This window comes from Ceratotherium simum, chromosome 1 (assembly GCF_057802395.1).
Source record: "Ceratotherium simum simum isolate JZ-2026a chromosome 1, ASM5780239v1, whole genome shotgun sequence".
Classification (NCBI taxonomy): Eukaryota; Metazoa; Chordata; class Mammalia; order Perissodactyla; family Rhinocerotidae; genus Ceratotherium; species Ceratotherium simum.
Genome location: NC_141900.1, coordinates 54,770,638 through 54,788,869, shown reverse-complemented (window position 1 = coordinate 54,788,869; position 18,232 = coordinate 54,770,638). Strand labels below are relative to the sequence as shown.

The 18,232-nt window shown below is 38.8% G+C and overlaps 1 protein-coding gene across 1 annotated transcript in view; it reads right to left on the bottom strand.

The window, feature by feature from the left end:
* Window positions 1–18,232, bottom strand: part of DNAH11 (dynein axonemal heavy chain 11) — a 313,801-nt gene that overhangs the window by 157,765 nt on the left and 137,804 nt on the right. The window contains exons 36-42 of the mRNA XM_087428734.1: window positions 17,122–17,260; window positions 13,848–13,940; window positions 11,390–11,584; window positions 10,445–10,522; window positions 8,177–8,309; window positions 5,889–6,016; window positions 4,706–4,854 (exon numbers count right to left, since the gene is read on the bottom strand). Of these exons, the coding sequence (XP_087284860.1) occupies window positions 4,706–4,854; window positions 5,889–6,016; window positions 8,177–8,309; window positions 10,445–10,522; window positions 11,390–11,584; window positions 13,848–13,940; window positions 17,122–17,260 (915 nt within the window). The remainder of the gene's footprint in view (window positions 1–4,705; window positions 4,855–5,888; window positions 6,017–8,176; window positions 8,310–10,444; window positions 10,523–11,389; window positions 11,585–13,847; window positions 13,941–17,121; window positions 17,261–18,232) is intronic.

Here is an 18,232-nt window from a genome sequence, read left to right as displayed (position 1 = left end):
TCAAAAGTTACCTTCCAGTAATCTCCCTTGCAATCAGATTAAATTCCAGAGATAGTCTCACCTTTTCTATCATTATTTACAAGCTAAGTAATACAGTTTGGTAGATCTCCTTTTTAATCTCACTTTAAATAATTTTAATTTAAATAATTATGAATTAATTTAAATAATTCATTGCCTGTTTTTCCCTTTCTATGTATTTCATACCTTCCTTTCTACTAGAAAAAATTCTCACTGATCATAATTTTCAGAAATTTTCCTCTAATTTCTGTTCTTTCTCTATTTCTCAAGATCTCGACATATAAGAACTGGGCAGGATTCTTCTAGTAAACTTACTTAGAACTCGGAATTAAAATAAAGTAGCATTTGATTTCTACACCTCATCACATGCTGATGTGATTCTAAGGATTTGTTTGACCTGATATGCTCCATATCTCCATCAAGTGTGGACATAAAATTATTTTTTAAAATAGCTCAGTAAATTTTAACAAAAATATTCTGAGAAGCTTAACTGATAATGGCACTAACTTTAGTCCTTAAGTGGAACCCCACAGAGATACTCTGAACATAATATTTCATAATCCCTTCTATCCACAGTATCTTATCAGTTCCCACAATATGAATTAAGAAAATGTACTTCCTGATTCTGTTCACTGAAAGGGCCTACAAGCAACGAGCCTACATATCAGTGGCCGTGAGCATACCTAGCACCCCATCTTAGATTCTGAGTACCATTCCTTACACAAAAGTAGTTTCTTCTGGCTCCTTGGAGAAATGGATGAATCAAGCCCAGGGTGAGGAAAGTCTGAGATGAGCCAGAAGCATCTCGTTTAGCCAGAAAGAAAAGTGCTCAAAGACAGGAGGACAAGTAAAAAGAAACACGGAAGGGGCTGGCTTGAAGGGGCTCCTGTTGGCAAAATTTGGGACAATTTGAGCATCCAACAGAATAATGCTGGTAGTGAATTATAACCATTGAACTAAAAAAAAGGAAGCCATGAATAGAAAGTGATACTCCTCAAACAAGAAAAGGAAGAAGGGAGAGAAAGAGAGAGAGAGAAAGAAAGGAAGGGAGAGAGGGAGGGAGGAAAGGATGTGGGAGGGAGGAAGAGAAAAATTTCTTTACAGAAAAACGTCACCCAATATATGTAGATAGAGTGACTGAATTAGGAAATCACCTCTTTGTAGCCACTATTGGGTCATTCTTTACGACATCTGGCTTGTTCTCTTCAAAACTGTAAATGTCATAAAAGAAAAAGGTGGGAGAATATTCTAGATTAAATGAAAAAATAGAGACAAATGGATGCAATGCATGATCCCTGTTTTGACGCTTCATTTTTTTTTTTTTTTTTTGGTGAGGAGATCAGCCCTGTGCTAACATCTGCCAATCCTCCTTTTTTTTGCTGAGGAAGACTGGCCCTGGGCTAACATCCGTGCCCATCTTCCTCCACTTTATATGGGATGGCACCACAGCATGGCTTGCCAAGCAGTGCGTCCGTGCACGCCCGGGATCCGAACCGGCGTACCCCGGGCCTCCGCAGCGGAGCGCAAAGCACACTTAACCACTTGCACCACCAGGCTGGCCCCAACGCTTGATTTTTTAAAAGCTACAGAGGAAACTACTTGGGTAACTGGGAAAATTAGTTTATTAGATAATATTATATCAAGGACAAGTTTCTTAGGTATGTTAATTGTTCTGTGTTCACGTTATGAGAATATCCTAGTTCTTAGGAGATAAATGTTGAAGTACTTAGAGATGAAGTGTCTTAACGTTTCCAACTTACTTTCAGATAATCCAGCAAAAATAAATAAAACATACGTGTCTCTATGCCTGTGTGTGTGTGTGTACAGTCAGAAAGTAAATGCAGTAAAAAGGTAACAACTGATGACTGTCAGAAGAGTGTGTAGTTGGTACAGAGTACCTATACCTTTTCAACTTTCCTATAATTTTGAACACTTCCAAATTAAAAAGTTGGAAAAAATAGAGACCTAAGATATTAGTTTGAAAAATTGGGTTAATAATTATATCACTCTCGGAAAGTGTTGAAGGATTAAATAAGTCAATACACATAAAGCTATCACATTACTAATATTAGGAAATTAAAGGTAGTAAAGTGTCTAATAAATATGGAGTGAAAAAATGAAATAGTCACTTTTTTTGTAGTTCATTGAAAGTTTCTGGCAGTAGGAGGTAAAAATATAAGAATATCCTTTAAAGAGTATTCCCATTATTTTGGATAATGACCTGGATGGACCCTTTAGTCACACATAGGAAAATTAAAACCTGCCCATCAATCTTGGATAAAACAAATACCTCCATAAAAATAAAATCTAGTGGTGAAGACAGACTTATTTAACTTTCTTAGGAATGCAAGTTGGGTGTCTCTTTAGCCAACCTGTGACTTTGACTTAGGAGATAAAAGTCCTTCCTTAAATAGGGATTTAGGCAGCTTTTGTTAGCACAAATCTCCACAAGATGTTATTGAGACTGAATTACACAGACCTTGGGTCCTGTGAGGTTCATTATTGACATCAGACCACACCCAGTGGGGGTGAGGGGTCCCCTAAGGAAATGGGGTGCAAGAATTGACTCTGCTCTCTGTATGCGGGAGTCGAGGGATACTGAAGTTTCTCCTTCAGTTAGCCCCCATCCAATAGAGGTGTCCTAGGAGATAGCCAGAATACTAGCTGGGGAAAGGAGCTATTAGCTCAAGAAGAACTCTCCATTTTAGACTTTTAAAAATCACTCCTAGCCCCAGCCAATTCCAATAAAGCTTTGTTAAACACAAAAGCCTGGGCATTGCTCTATTTTACTGCAGAGTTAAGGGATGAGACCTGTAGTGAACAAATCAGTACACAGAAAAAACAGCCTGGAGAAGTGCATCAGTCAGGCATCTGGCAGGCAACAGATGTCATCCTCAAATTAGGATAATAGAGAAGGATCAATAAAAGGACTATTGACAAAGGTGTGGGCAGAGAGCAGGGCAACTGGAAGGGAGAGTGCCATGCCATGGGGTAACAACTGAGGGATGGTGATTGCACCTACACCTGCAGGGACCAGAGAATGAAGGACTACCAGAACATGGAAGGAAAGAATCTTATGGAAAGATTTAAGAGGAACTGTGACCTGCAGTTGAGGGACACAGTCATCCTGACGTGACACTGCAGGGAGGGAGCCAGAGGAATAAATAGCCTGACCTCACTCTCCTCTCTCCCTTTCATTTCCTGCCAGGGCTCCTCATTGGCCAAACCAACCAGGAGCCAGAGGGCAAGGAGCCCATTGATGTCATCCACACATGACAGCCTCCAGGGGTACAGAGCAGGGTGCCAGAGTGAACAAGGTATCTGACACAAGCAGCACACCAGATGCAAGCACGTGTTCACTTGCAGAGCTGAGACGTTTCTACGGCTCATAGAAGGTGACAGCTAGAGGAAGTGACAAGTGACCACCTGGACGAATTATGGAAAGTGTAAGCATTTGAAAAGTAAGTGGGCACAAAAACTTGTTCTAAATCAAAGCATTACCACCATTCATGTATGCATATTACATGTATACAAACAAACATACATATGCTCACTAAACGATATATTTATATCTGTGCTCCATACAAGCTATTATTATTATTTATTCACTTATTCAACACTGGTTATTAACATTTACAAGGTGTGAACAGGGTAATGTCCAACTAAAAATGACAAAGGCATACAGGTGCTAAATTATCTTTAAATTAGCCTAAATTAGCTTTACATTTAATTGCTAATACTTTCTTCAGATGATCACACAAAGTTTTAGCTTTTTCTAAAACTAAGAAAAGAAATATCCATAACAAAAACCAAACAACTAGATTAAAAAATAGGCAAAGGACTGAAATAGGCATTTCTCCAAAGAAAATATACAAATGACCAACAAGCAAACGAAAAAATGCTCAATATGACTAATCATTAGGGAAATGCAAATCAAAACCAGCATGAGATACCATTTCACACCCATTAGGGTGGTTATTATAAAAAATAGAGAAAATAACAAGCGTTAGTGAGGATATACAGAAATCGGAACCCTTGTGCACCGTCAGTGGGAATGTAAGATGGTGCAGCCGCTATGGAAAACAGTATGGCGGTTCCTCTAAATACTAAAAATAGAATTACCATATGATCGAGCAATTCTACTTTGGGTATATACCCAAAATAACTGAAAGCAGAGACTCAAAGAGATGTATGTATGCCCATGTTTATAGAAGCATTGTTTGCAATAGTCCAAAGGGGAAGCAGCCCAACTGTCTGTGAAGGATGACCAAACAAAATGTGGTATATACATACAATGGAATATCATTCAGCCTTAAGAAGGAAGGAAATCCTGACACATGCTATAACCTGGATGAACTTTGAAGACATTATGCTAAGTGAAATAAGCCCGTCACAAAAGGACAATTACTGTATGATTCCATTTATAAGAGATACCTAGAGTATTCAAATTCATAGAGACAGAAAGTAGAAAGGGGCTGGGGACAGGGGGGACTGGGGAGGTATGGTTTAACAGATATGGGGCTTCAATGTGGGAAGATGAAAAAAAATGTGGAGATGAATGGTGGTGATGGTTTTACAACAATGTGAATGTGCTTAATGCCACCAAACTGTACATTTAAAAATGTTTAAAATGGTAAATTTTATATTATGTGTATTTTACCACAATTTAAAAAAAAGCAATACTCACGGATTCCAGCCCAAATCTTGTGGGTTCACATACAGAATCCCAGCTCTGGAAACAGTGGCCGGGGTTGCTGTCCGTAAGTGATGAATCTCAAAGAGCAGCCGCATGGAGGGAGTAAGGGCCACGCGCTCATGGCTGGCCAAGGTCAGCACCTGGACGGAGCAGCACAGCACAGAAGAGGCCCCGTCACTCACTCGGAGCAACGGCAGCGCTGCTAACTTCCCATAAGGGCGGTTCTTCCCCCAGGAGACGTGCCAAAGGCTCTGAGCTCACTGGCCCCAGTTAGAAGTGCTCTGAATAAAGATCGCAGTTCATCCCTGAGGGGAGCTCACTGACCCTTGAGGAACAAGCTTCCCAACATGGACTCAGTCACGCCACCCTTTAAGTAACTGTGTTAATTATTACTAATGTAAGACATTTGTTCTAAGAGTTGATTACATGAAAAGGCCTGAATACCACAAAAATAAACTTTCTTTAGAATACAAAATACCACAGTTATCAATTGTCCTATAGAAACTCACGCAAGTATAAAGATCTCAGACCAACATTTTATGACGAACAATGTCTTCGTTCAGAAAGCAGTAATTACTGTTAATTTAAGGGGGTTACTACTTCTATTCTGTGGCAATGACGATTACTGATTTCTTTCTCCTGACCTCAATGATAGACCCTGTGTTGCTTAAATGGTGTCTCACACACCTGTACCATCACCTCTTGTTTTTGTTTTTCTGGAAACGCTGGATTAACCACGGCAAAATGCTTAGGAATGCATTATACTCATTCTGTAGCCATAGGAACTACTTAATATCAATAGCTAAATTTCACTAACTAAAGGGCATAAACTTGTCCTTTTATTATCCAAGTATTCCATACTTAATCAAAGATAAGATGTAATAATTTATGCCTAGCGCTTAGAAAATGGTAAGATGCGTATGAACTAAATTCTTGGATACTTATCACTCTTTAAAGGTGGTTAAATTTAAACAGATGAGAAAAATGTATTCCTCTAAATTCTTTAACCAGGAAATTAAGAGAATTATCAGGAAAATACTACTTATCAAAATAGTAATTACACAAAGAAAATCAGGTTAGTGATTAAAAACTAGTATTAAAATCAACAAGTGAATGGCACTCTTAATACACTTCAGGTGTAATGTTTAAGGGTTAGCACTGAGGTATTACTCACCTTGTTATCATCCATGACAGTATTTAGTGACTCAATCCACATGGGATCAATATCGCCATCCAGGACTATCCATTTTGGTCCATCATGCGTGAGATTTGCTTGTTCTCGTAGAATGGATGAGAAGAGACCTATGAATTAAGAGTAACTATCCTAGTACATATTGAAGTTGAGAGCTGTTTATTTCTAAAATAAATCTGTATTATTTCTACTAGAATCTCTCCTATTCAGTAAATAAATTTTCTGTAAATTTGCTGCCTCTTTCTGGTGGGCAATGTGTAATACCTTTCGAGCTACACCTGGGCTCCAGACAAACGGGCAAGTTTCACTTCCATGAGAAGTTTCCTTAACTTTTCTGACTGAGCTTCCTGATATGTCAAACAGAGATGACAGCACCTTCCCTGAAGAACAGTTGTGGAAATTTATAGAAGGTAACGTACATGAAATTCAAAATTTACACCAAATTAAGATATTATTCTTTTTCATGCACATACGTTCAGTAACCATTTTAGGCCAAATATTAGTTTATCTCACTTTTCTCCATTTTCTTTTTTTGTGAGGAAGATCAGCCCTGAGCTAACATCCATGCCAATCCTCCTCTTTTTTGCTGAGGAAGACTGGCCCTGAGCAAACATCCATGCCCATCTTCCTCTACTTTATATGAGACGCCGCCACAGCATGGCCTGACAAGCGGTGCGTCGGTGCTCACCCAGGGTTCCAAACCCGGGCTGCCGCAGCGGAGCGCACACACTTAACCACTAGGCTACGAGGCCGGCCCCTCTCCATTTTTCTATATCAATATTCAAGGGACATAATTCTAAAGCTAGAGCATTTTTTTGAGAAATTTGGTCATTGGCATTATATTATCATTACTTAAGATGTATAGATAAAAACATTTTAAATCCAAAGTCCTTTTTGCTATTACTACATATCTAAGAATTGTGTGTCTTACATGGCGTATTTAATAGTTGCTGATTTTGCAAACTCAAATATCTAATACCACGGTGAGAAAAACCATTGTGATGCGTGTATGTGGATGATTTTCTTTCCTCTGTGAAGTATTTTGTGCTGAGTATTTTGTGGTAGAACCTGCCACCACGATTCATAAAGAAGCCAGTAACCTTTTCTAATGGTCTCTGATTTGAACGGCTTCCACAGATTTTCAACATGAATTGATATTATTCCCCTCCTGCCACAGTCCTAAAAAAGAGTAAATTTTGATTGTCACACAAATTAAGGATATAGTGTATACATGATAAGAGGATGGAGAACAACGGGGTGTGCTTCTATAGACAGGATCATCAGGGAAGTCTTCTCTGATGTGACATTTGACCAGACACTTCAATACCATAAGGGAGCAAGCCATGCAGACATCTGTAGGGTTGCAGACGGCAGGAATATCAAGTGCAAAGGCCTGTGATGGGAGGATGCGTGGCATGTTCAAGGAAGAACGAGGAGGCCCGAGTGTATGGATTATAGTAAGTGAAGGGCAGAGCGCAAGAAACGCGCTCAGAGGGGGAGGGGGATACAATCACATAGAACCTTGTAGGCCTTGGATAAAGGCTGGATTCTAAGGGTGATGGAACCCACTGGAAATTGCAGAGAACTAACATTTTGAAGAGCGCCCTCTGGCTGCTGGATGGAAAATAAACAGAGAGACCCGTGAGGGCGCTACTGCAGTAGGACAGGCAAGAGGTGATGGCGGCTTGGACTCATGCGGCAGCTGCCAAGAAGGCGGGAAGTACTGGAGTACAAGATATATTTTAAAGGTAAAGCCTATAGGATTTGCTGTGAGGTTGAACGTATGGTGTGAAAGTAAGAAAGGACTCAAAGATGACACCAAGGTTGGTACATTTACTGAAATGGGAAGTAATAACAGATTTTAACAAAGGGATCAGCTTGTCTGCAAATACTTTCAGGGCAAGAGACATGTCCCACTGACTTTTGTCCCTGGCACCTAGAATAGTGCCTGTGTCTTGTATCAGGTACTTTGTTTCCTGAGGCATTCATGTGGACTTCTTTCCTGGTTTACAGGGAGCCTTGACATAATTGATGTGAGATGAAATACCCAGCTCTGAGCACGAACTTGCTGAATGCAAATCGACCACTTATTCAAACCTGGCTTTAATTTATAGGTTATAAATGCTGTTGTGAGCTGCTATATTTCCAATAATGCCAACACATAAACAGTAAATCTATAACTATGACTAAAATTGGCTTGAACTGAGAAATGGTTTTCTGGATGAACAAAAAGAAATTTTTAGCACTTCAAAAGGGGAAATACTACTTGCCATCTTTCCATTCTCGGGTAGCATGATGTATGAAACCAAAGAGTTCATCTGTTGTCACAGCTTTAGGGTTTAAGTCATTCCAAATGGGTTTTTGTTTCATGTTAACATATGTTCGGTTCAGTGTTCTCAAAATCTGAAGGGAAGCAGGAAAAAAGCTATGAAAATTACTACTAATGTAAGCCAAATGGAAAGCAAAAAATGTGCAAAGGATTTTTCTTATTCATTACGTGTTCCTAGACATTCTGTGTGTATTATGATGAGAATGGAAAACAATTTACATATGTACATTTTCGTTACCATCTTGAAAAATTTAATCCTACAATCCCTTAGGATCAGTTCATCTGATTCTTTGAACAATGTAGACTAGAGAAAGTCACTCTATCATTTGAGATTTTTAACCATGTGTGCAAAGTGAAGGACTATATGTAAATAAGTGTGCCTGTTCGTGTTATTAAAATCCACTCTGCCTGTATTATTTAGACTGTTCTTAAAATTTAGCCTGCATCAGAATGGCTTAGATGGTGTTACAAAATAGATCGCAGGGCCCAGTCCCGGCGTTTCTAATTCAGTAGGTCTATTGGGCGACTGATAATTTGCATTTCTAATAAGGTCCCAGGTGATGCCTGTGATGCTGGTCTGGACTGTTTTAAGAGCAATAGTTCTCAACAGGAGATTGTCATGACTTGGAGGAAGAGGGTGTGCTACTGGACATCTAGTGGGCAGAGGCCAGAGATGCTGCTAACATCCTAAATGCACAGGACAGGCCCTACAATAAAGAGTTATCCAGTCCATAACATCAATAGTGCTGAGGCTGAGAAACCTGGGTCTAGATAATTGAGGAAAAGAAGCCTTGAGGATAAGAATTACAAGACAAGTGCTTAATACAGTATATGTCTGTTTAATTAATTGACACCTTAAAACAACTATCTGCCCTATCCTTTTTACTTTCTCTGAAAACCCCTGGCTTTTATTTTAGATATTTATGATCCTGACCTACTCACAGGGGTTTTGAAGGACGGATAAACAATTGCCAAACACTTTGGAATAATAAGTTGCTAAATAACATGGCCCTAAGCTTTGGTGCTCTAGTTATATCAGCTTAAGTAAAGGCTGAATAGAACAGACTCAGTGAAGACTAGATGAAAGAAATTGAACGCCTTAGGAATATTAAGCTTATATTTTTAGAAACCATTAATCTACTGGAAATTACAGAATTTAATTTTATCCTTCCTTGAACCATGGCCCACATTTGAAACTTACTCTAACAAAATAATTACAGGTCTATCAGTTATCTACTTTAATATTTCAATTATTACATTTTTTTCTAGAAAAATCCCTATACAGAGCCTCCCTTGACAACTGTTCCACTTTGGGTTCTGATCTAAATACTGGCAAGTTCTATATACACCCATGCCCTAAAGTCTCATATGCCCACCCTGATTATTTTTAGTTGTTGTACTAAATATGTTTATACTCAAGCACCCTGAATTAAAATGCATACAGTTCTGCATATACCATCTGCCAACCAAGAAAATAAGTACGTTGCCAGGACTGTCAGTAAGACCAAACAAAATCAAGCAGTGAACTAAAAATGGGGATAATAATACCCATAGCATATCATCGTTGTGCAGAGTAAATCACACACAATGCACCTAGCATTTTCAGCACACAATAGGTACCTCAAAATGTGGTTTTTACTGCCTCCCTTTCTTTTCAAGTTTTGTTTTGGCCCTATAGAGGGATCTATGTCTGAGGGAGTATTGAAGGAAAATATTTTGGTTTTTCTTAATAATATTGGGAGGAAAATCTAGGATAACCTGGAACAGGTAAGAAAGTAGTTTTGATAAATGTGAGAAGGGCCAATCCAATCCTGCAAGCCAAGCATCTTATTCTAGAGTTTCTCAACATGTTTACTTTGGATAACAGAATTCAAGTATAATTATTTTATTGAAAGATGCATAAAATAGGATGGCACACATCTAAATGCACGAATAGGATGCTAAATATCTCTTGTGGAAAGCCCAATCTTCATCCCCGCTTATATTTCCTATTTGAATGCAATGTTCTATTTGTTACTCTCTCCCTGTCCCCAGTACAAGGAAAAAGAGTGTCAGTTGTTCAAAGAGCAACATTAGAGTCTCAGATTCTAACTCAAAATTATGGTGGACTTCACTGAAGGCAACTCTTGAATACAATTGAAAACAGGCAAAAAAAAAAAAAAAAAATTGTTCCTTCCATGGCTGAAAATTAGCAGGCAATTTACGATACCTTACTCTTTCCTGTCCCTGCATTTCCAACCACGAAGACAGAGTGCCGTACGGCCAGCAGCTCCTCAAGCTGGACAACCTGCAGACCAAACAGCCAGTCACTGGTTTCCTTTAATGAGTTTGTGATTAAAAAAAAACAAACCCTACCCATTTCTGCCCACTTCTTTCCTTACAACCCAAGCCAGCCCCCACTGACAACATTATAATCCAGGAAATTTAAAATAGATGATAAGTACACAGTATAATTTCTCCTGGATCTCCCAAAATCGAACATGGGAGTGAGAATGAAGAAAAACCATTACTCAGTGAATCACTGACACAGGCAGAAGTGACGCACAGTACTACTTGGTACATGACAGGGGCTACTTACAAAATCAATGACTCTTCATAAAGTATTGGAGAAAAACAATATATGGCCAATTGTCTACAACTGAATAATGACTTATATCCTCTAAAATATCTAAAATAGATACTCTATATGTATTTCAATGTTCCTATAGTCACTACACCCAAGTTGAGCATATATATGCACAAGCCTTTGATAAGTCAGATGACGTCATACATGTAGACATTTCTCCCCCATTAAAAGCATGTACTAATGATTTTACTTCTAATTTTCTCTAAAATGGAGAGAAAAGAGAGCAAAATTAATTTTGGGTACATGTCCCCAAGAAGAACCAAGAAGTTTTATAAACCAATGAAAAGTATGCCTACATTTAAAACCATGACTTAAGTGTATCTGGGTTTTCACAGAATGGGACTGCAAAATAATTATTTATATTGACTTTAGTAAAGACTCCCATATGAGAATGCTTTAAAGTATATATTAAGATCATATAAAGTCAGTGTAATATGTAAGTCAATGTTCTGATTCAGGATCACTTAAACACAGTTATTTTCACTGCACATGCCAAGGGCTGCCATGAAAAGTACATGCTCCTTTTACTTTGAGGATGAAGCTCTCCTCGGGCTGCAGGCGGAGCTCCAGGGTGGACTGCCTGACCATCTGTTCAAAGTGTGGTGCCCTCATCCGGGGCACATCCAGGGCTGGAAACAGGTCACCAACCAGGCCCAAAAACACAGGGACATCATCGGTCACTATTTTAGGCATATTGAAGTCCCTTAATGCTCTCATGAGAACCTAGAAAGGAGAACAGAAAACACTTTATAAAAAAGCTAATATAAGGTCTAACAAACACCTAAACAGCTGAAGATGGTATCTTTACTCCTCCTGTCTGAAGCATGAGTTATTAATATTGCTCTCTATTAGGATGGCATTCTATCTATAGGGAGGTGAAATGCTTACAAATTCACATATCAGAACACCCACGGACAAATCTCAGAGCAAAGTCAGCAAGGAGGCCCTGTTCCTTCCCTGCCAATAATCTGCTTAGATCTCGAGGAAGGGTCTGAGGCCCTTCTCTCCTTAATCCTCCAACTCCAGGGTGTCAATTAACCAGGCCCATTAGACCATTTTATTCAAAGTAGTCTGAGAACCTCAGAAAGGTAAATTCAACCACTTTTATTTTGGGTTTTTGCTCTATATTGGCTGATAACTAGAGGGTTCTAGATTTTAAAAGCATTAACTTGAACATCAGGATGACTTTCACAGCAAGAGGTAAGCGTTCCAATAACAATAACAATATAGCAGGAGAACAAATAAATGCAAGAAAATCCTCACCCAATAGTAAATTGTGACTGAGAGGAAGAGAAAGACTGGAAAAGAAAAGGAGAAAATAACGTAATAAATATTCTTTAATATGAAAAAAACCTCCCAGGAATAGATCTAGTTTTTTTCAACTTCTCTAGCCATACTGCATGTATACATAGCGCTGTATACCCATTACACTCACTACTTATTTAATAGAGAAAAATGCACAACGTGAATGTTACTGTTTCTTCCCACGAGGGAGAGTAGAAATTTCCTAGCAGCTCTAAATAATCAACCACGCATTTCACTGGTGTTAGGTGACCGTCCTCCTGTGTCATTTGTGATGCCCATCTCACATCCTGTGAAATGGACATCCTTTCTTCCATTAGATTATGTCTTCACTGACTTTTTTAGGATTAATATCCCAACTCAATCAGATTTCCTAAATGTTCCTCAGAGAAAATCAAACAGCAACTACTGAATTATTTGATTATGACCACCAAAATAGTTTTTGTGGCTATTTCAAAAGCACTTATAAAACTGCATTTTCTGGGGCTGGCCCAGTGGCACAAGCTGTTAAGTGCGCACGCTCTGCTGCGGTGGCCCAGGGTTCACTGGTTTGGATCCCGGGTGCGCACCGACGCAATGCTCGGCAAGGCACACGGTGGTGGCGTCTCATATAAAGTGGAAGAAGATGGGCATGGATGTTAGCCCAGGGCCAGTCTTCCTCAGCAAAAAAAGAGAAAGACCGGTAGTTGTTAGCACAGGGCTGATCTCCTCACACACAAAAAAATCAACTGCATTTTCTTTCCTATATTCATATCGTTTTACTCAAGAATGCTTGTGATTTTTTTATCTTTGTGATCATTTCTTCAAATATTTTCTATCATTTTTTCTTTTTCCTAGTCTGAATCCAATTACACGCACGTTAGACCATTTGATATTATCCCACATCCCTTGAATTTTCTGTTTTTTTTTAAATTGATGTTTTAATAGCTTTTAACATTGTGAAATTTTGGGTTGTACATGTTTGTTTGTCCATCACCATATATATGACTCCCTTCACCCCTTGTGCCAACCCCCCACCCCCCACCCCCATTGCCCCTGGTAACCACAATACAGTTTTCTCTGTCCATGTGTTGGTTTATATTCCACATATGAGTGAGATCATACATTGTTTGTCTTTCTCCTTCTGGCTTACTTCATTTAACATAATACCCTCCAGGCCCATCCATGTTGTTGCAAATGGGACGATTTTGTCTTTTTTTATGGCTGAGTAGTATTCCATTGTATATATATACCACATTTTCTCAAGCTTGTGATCTTTTTATAACATAAGAAATGTCAGTTCTCATGGGGCTGGCCCCATGGTATAGCGGTTAAGTGCGCGCGCTCTGCTGCTGGCGGCCCGGGCTCAGATCCCGGGCGCGCACGAACGCACCGCTTGTCAAGCCATGCTGTGGCAGCGTCCCATATGAAGTGGAGGAAGATGGGCACAGATATTAGCCCAGGGCCGGTCTTTCTCAGCAAAAAGAGGAGGATTAGCATGGATGTTAGCTCAGGGCTGATCTTCCTCACAAAACAAAACAAAACAAAAAAAGAAATGTCAGTTCTCAAAATATCCTATATTAAAAATAGATGTTATATTTTTTAAAAGTCGTGCTATGCATGACCCACCATCCAGGTATACATGTTCATTTGCATGAAGCCGTTTAGTTACAAACTCAGTGAAATCACATTAGCATTGCAGTACCTGATCTTCAGGTCTGTTTTTATCTCCTCGTTTGAGGGAGCCAGCTACAACCAAGACAGACTTAATAGCACGAAGTCCCCAATCATAGTGATCCTAAAATCAAAACATAGGTATATTTTCTCAAAAATGTTATGAGGCGATAAGATTCTCATTCCAGAACTAAAAGCCAGAAGCTAAAAGAAAAGAGTTCAGATAAATACATGCTTTCATGACGTAAAGTAATAATTTCATTTCCTCTTCCAAACTGTGAAAACGGTGTCCCTTCAATGTCCTCCTGCTTCTTTTGCTCGATTCTTTGCCTCTGTCAGCAAATCTCTGCTTTCCATAGCATTCAGTTGCAGTATTTGCCCAAAGCTCCATCGGCCGCTCTTGCTCCTCTCTCTCAGTAAACCTGCTAACTCAGGAGTTCGACTGCTTCCATGTTTCCACCTCCAACCACAAGCACATTTCTCCAGCTGTACCCCGACAGCCCTGCTATTCCCCACCTCCCAGCCCTCCATCTCTAATTGCCCTCATTACTCTTCATCACTACCTCTTCATCACTCAGATGCTCCAGCCCTGACGCTGGCACTTCATACAGTCTAAATGGTATTATTAAAATTCACTGATAAACTAGCACCTCTGAGACCTCCATGTTATCCCCAAGGAAGATTCCTTCCACAGGCTCTGAGCTCCTGGAGGACAGAGCCCATATCTATTCACTTCTGTCTTCTAGGTCCCAGCACGGAGCACTGCACGGGTTAGGTGCTCAGTAAAGGCAGACTGAACTAACTGACTGATTACATGTAACCGGCCTTCTCTCCTGTGCCTTCCACCTGTAATCCACACAGTAACAACCTTCTCTCAAACGTCTCTCAGCTGTGCCTGTGGGAAAGTCACTTAATGTCTCCAAGCCTTAGTATCACCATCTATAAAAAGGCAGATAAAAGTATCTACCCACTTTCCAAGGCTGTTGTAGGAGTAAAATGAATTAATGCTTTGTGGGGAGTGAAACAATATATGCATGTATAAATATGCCCTTCAGTCCATTAGTGGATAATAAAGTCAATTTAGTGCGTTATGATCATCATTTTTGTAGCTAATAAAATACAATAGAATGAAAGGAAAAATATCAGAGTGCACATAATAAGAGTAAGAAGTGTTTGGTGAACATTTTTGTTTCAGTTGTGCAATATGTCTGTGCACACATGCGTGTACATACCGAGTCTCAATAGAAAACGTCTTTTTTACTGTGGGTCATGGTAAAATCATTCGAAAGCTACTGATGTAGAAGTAGATTGGGGCTGGAGGAAGGAAGGAGAGGAGGGAAGAACCAAAGTCTGGAGGGCAGGGAGACTGGGGAGGAGGCTAAGTCATTGCAGTAACAATATTAAAGGAGAGGATAGAGAAGAAATTCTGGACGCAGATTTAAGAGGATTTGGTGACCCTCCCAAACATTTCAACATTGCAAACAACTGCTAAAATAATCTTGACTGTTTTCATTATGTTATTCCTTTGGTCAAACTTGTTCACTGATTCCTCTCCAATCCACCCCTACAGCTTAGAAAAGTATCAGTGGACTGTGTCTTCTGTCCTGGCCAGATGTCTTTTCCCTCATCTCATCCATGACATTTCTCTGAATTGGGGACTCTTTCCTTGCTGTTCTACCTTCACTCCCAACCCCTTCCTCTTGTAATTGACTACAGGGGTCCTAGAAAGGATTCGAAAGAACTGAATGCAAATCTTCCTCCAACCACTTGTTAGCTGTGAACTTTGGACAGGTTACTTCACTCAGTTTCCTCATCTGTAAAATGGAGCTAATAATACCAAATTCATAGACTTCTGGTAAAGATTTAAAAAGATAACACAAGGTACCTGTTCAACAAATGTTGGTTCCCTTCTTCCTTGAAACTATGATAATCTTTTCATCCTCCATTTCTTTCCAATTTTTATTCCATGTAAACTGAATCTCCTAAGTGAGTTCTTTGAAGTGAGAAACCTGAGAGTTTGTTTCAGTTGTTCTGAGTCTTACCCACTTCATCATTGTCAGCAATAAATATATTACTTGACTCGAGTAGATGCTCACTAAATGTTTAAATGTTACTGCTGGGAATGGATATGGTTGCAACTCAATGTTTCCTGGGGTCAATGACATTGTTTTCTTCTGACTTTTTCCCATTATAAAATTTAACTGGGCTCATTGAGAAAAAAACCAAAATATTAGAAACAAGAATAAAATGAAAAATAAAAAATATGCACAATCTTATTATCCAAAGACAAATGTTAAAAATCATAATGCATTTTCCAGTCACTTCATCTGTATATATAACACACAGTGTAACATAAAAACACATGCAAATTGCAGATCACATCTACAGTTTGGTATGCTGGGTTTTGCATTTAACATTGTCGTAAACATTTTTCCACATTATTAAATTTGATATGATTTCCCCCAAGAATGTAAATTCACAGTTACTAAAATGAGAACATGAATTTCTCTCTCAGATTCCAAATTTCACCCCAATAATGGCTGATTTAAAATGAGTACATCTGACAGTACAGACAACTATGTGGTTGTAACTCTGATATTTTAATACTTTCATCCTGGAACAGCTGCAAAATAATGTCACCAGGAACCAATGAAAAGTCATCAAAGAACCAAAGTCAAAGGCGGCCACAAAGCGGAATTTAAAAATACTGATGCTGAAACACATGTAAGTTTTGTGACACATCAGTAACTTCAATGAAGCTGCAAGAAGCTAATGACTGGCGAATAGAGATCGTGTAAGTTTGACCCATTTTAGAGACTAGGGAACTATAGAGCAAAAGTTAAAAAAAAAACAACAACAACAACTCTACCCTCAAATAAAGGATTAACAAATGAGAAAATTTCAATTTAACATTTCTTGAGGTGTTCTCCAGAAAATCAGCTTTACGACTCTTAAGAACACTCCTGCCTTCTCTCACCGGAAAATAATCTTCTCACCAAGAAAGGGAGGCATCATAAAATTCCATTTATAATTATAGCATTGGTAAAGTTTAAAAAATCACATAGCCCATTGATAAAAACTGTATTAAGTATAAATTAAACACGAGACTTAAAATGTCTCAAGTTTAATTGCAGAAAAAACATTAAGAATTGTAAAATACAGATTTGCAAAATTTTATGGAAAATATAAAATTACTCTTAAATGTCTAACTGTAATTTGAATGATAAAATTACCCAGCATCCATATTTCAAAAGCTATTTTAATGGGATGTAAAAACCAATGAAAAGTAACAAAAGACCCCTCACCTGCCTGGAGAGGAGCTCCCTGCAGAGCGTGTACAATGTAATGAACTTCCGGGCTAATGAGCGCGCGTCCACAAAACCTTCAGCAACTAACATGATTTCACAGATTAGCTCGATGTCAGGGGACACCATGGCACAGGGTCTGAAATGTAAATATGAAATTTAGTTTTAAGACGTGATAAAGTAATAAGTACAAATTGCTGAAATCAAGTGATTAATTTGTACCAACATTTTAACCATTCCCAAGCAGGTTGCAATTACCTCTGTCAATCACAGCTAACAAGACCGTTCACTTCAACTAAAAAATGTCCTTCAGTCACTGGATACATAGAAAAAGATGGAAAGTCTGAAAACGGCAGAAGCACGGGTGTAGGAGTTTAGGGGAAATCTGTGGGTACGTTCAGTAAACTAGTGTAAGTTGTCACTGAAGAAAGATGAGCAGTGACGTTTTGTGCGAGAGGCAAGTCTTTACCTGTGGCCAGTGCTGTGCTGGCAAATGGTAATAACCAGCTCTCTAAAATATAGAGTTTGATTTCCGAAAATAAATATTTCCACCGTGGCTGATTTCAATCTACCAACACACATCACTATATGTGGAGCTGCGAAGAGACACGCAGTAGCACACCACCATACAGACACAATAGATGTAAATAACCTAAGAGCATGAATATTCATAAAATAGGGTAAATTAATCAGGATGTCATGAGTTTTGAGTATTTATCACCTTTGTTTTTAATATAATTTAATTAAAAGTTCATATAATTTAGTTTTTATTAGTGGCTGTGCTTAACAACCACCTTGCAAAATTCATGAAAATTTAACCATTAACTCTTTCAAGCTCATACAAGCCATCTTGAGCACGCTCCTGCTTGAGGCCAGCTTGTGTAGAATTTTAAGATGAAAATTTACAAAAACATAGGTTTCAAATCCCCTTCTTTTTGGAGAGGCACTTCCAAAAAGTCCTCCCTAAAGACAACTGCCATTAACAGCAATAATTGAAAAAATTCCACTCAACCAAAGAAGGAACCAGAGTAAATAAGTAAATAAGCTCATTATATTAGATTTCTTAAAGTAAACATTCTGATAATATTTGTCCACTTGTTTTTGTAAATGT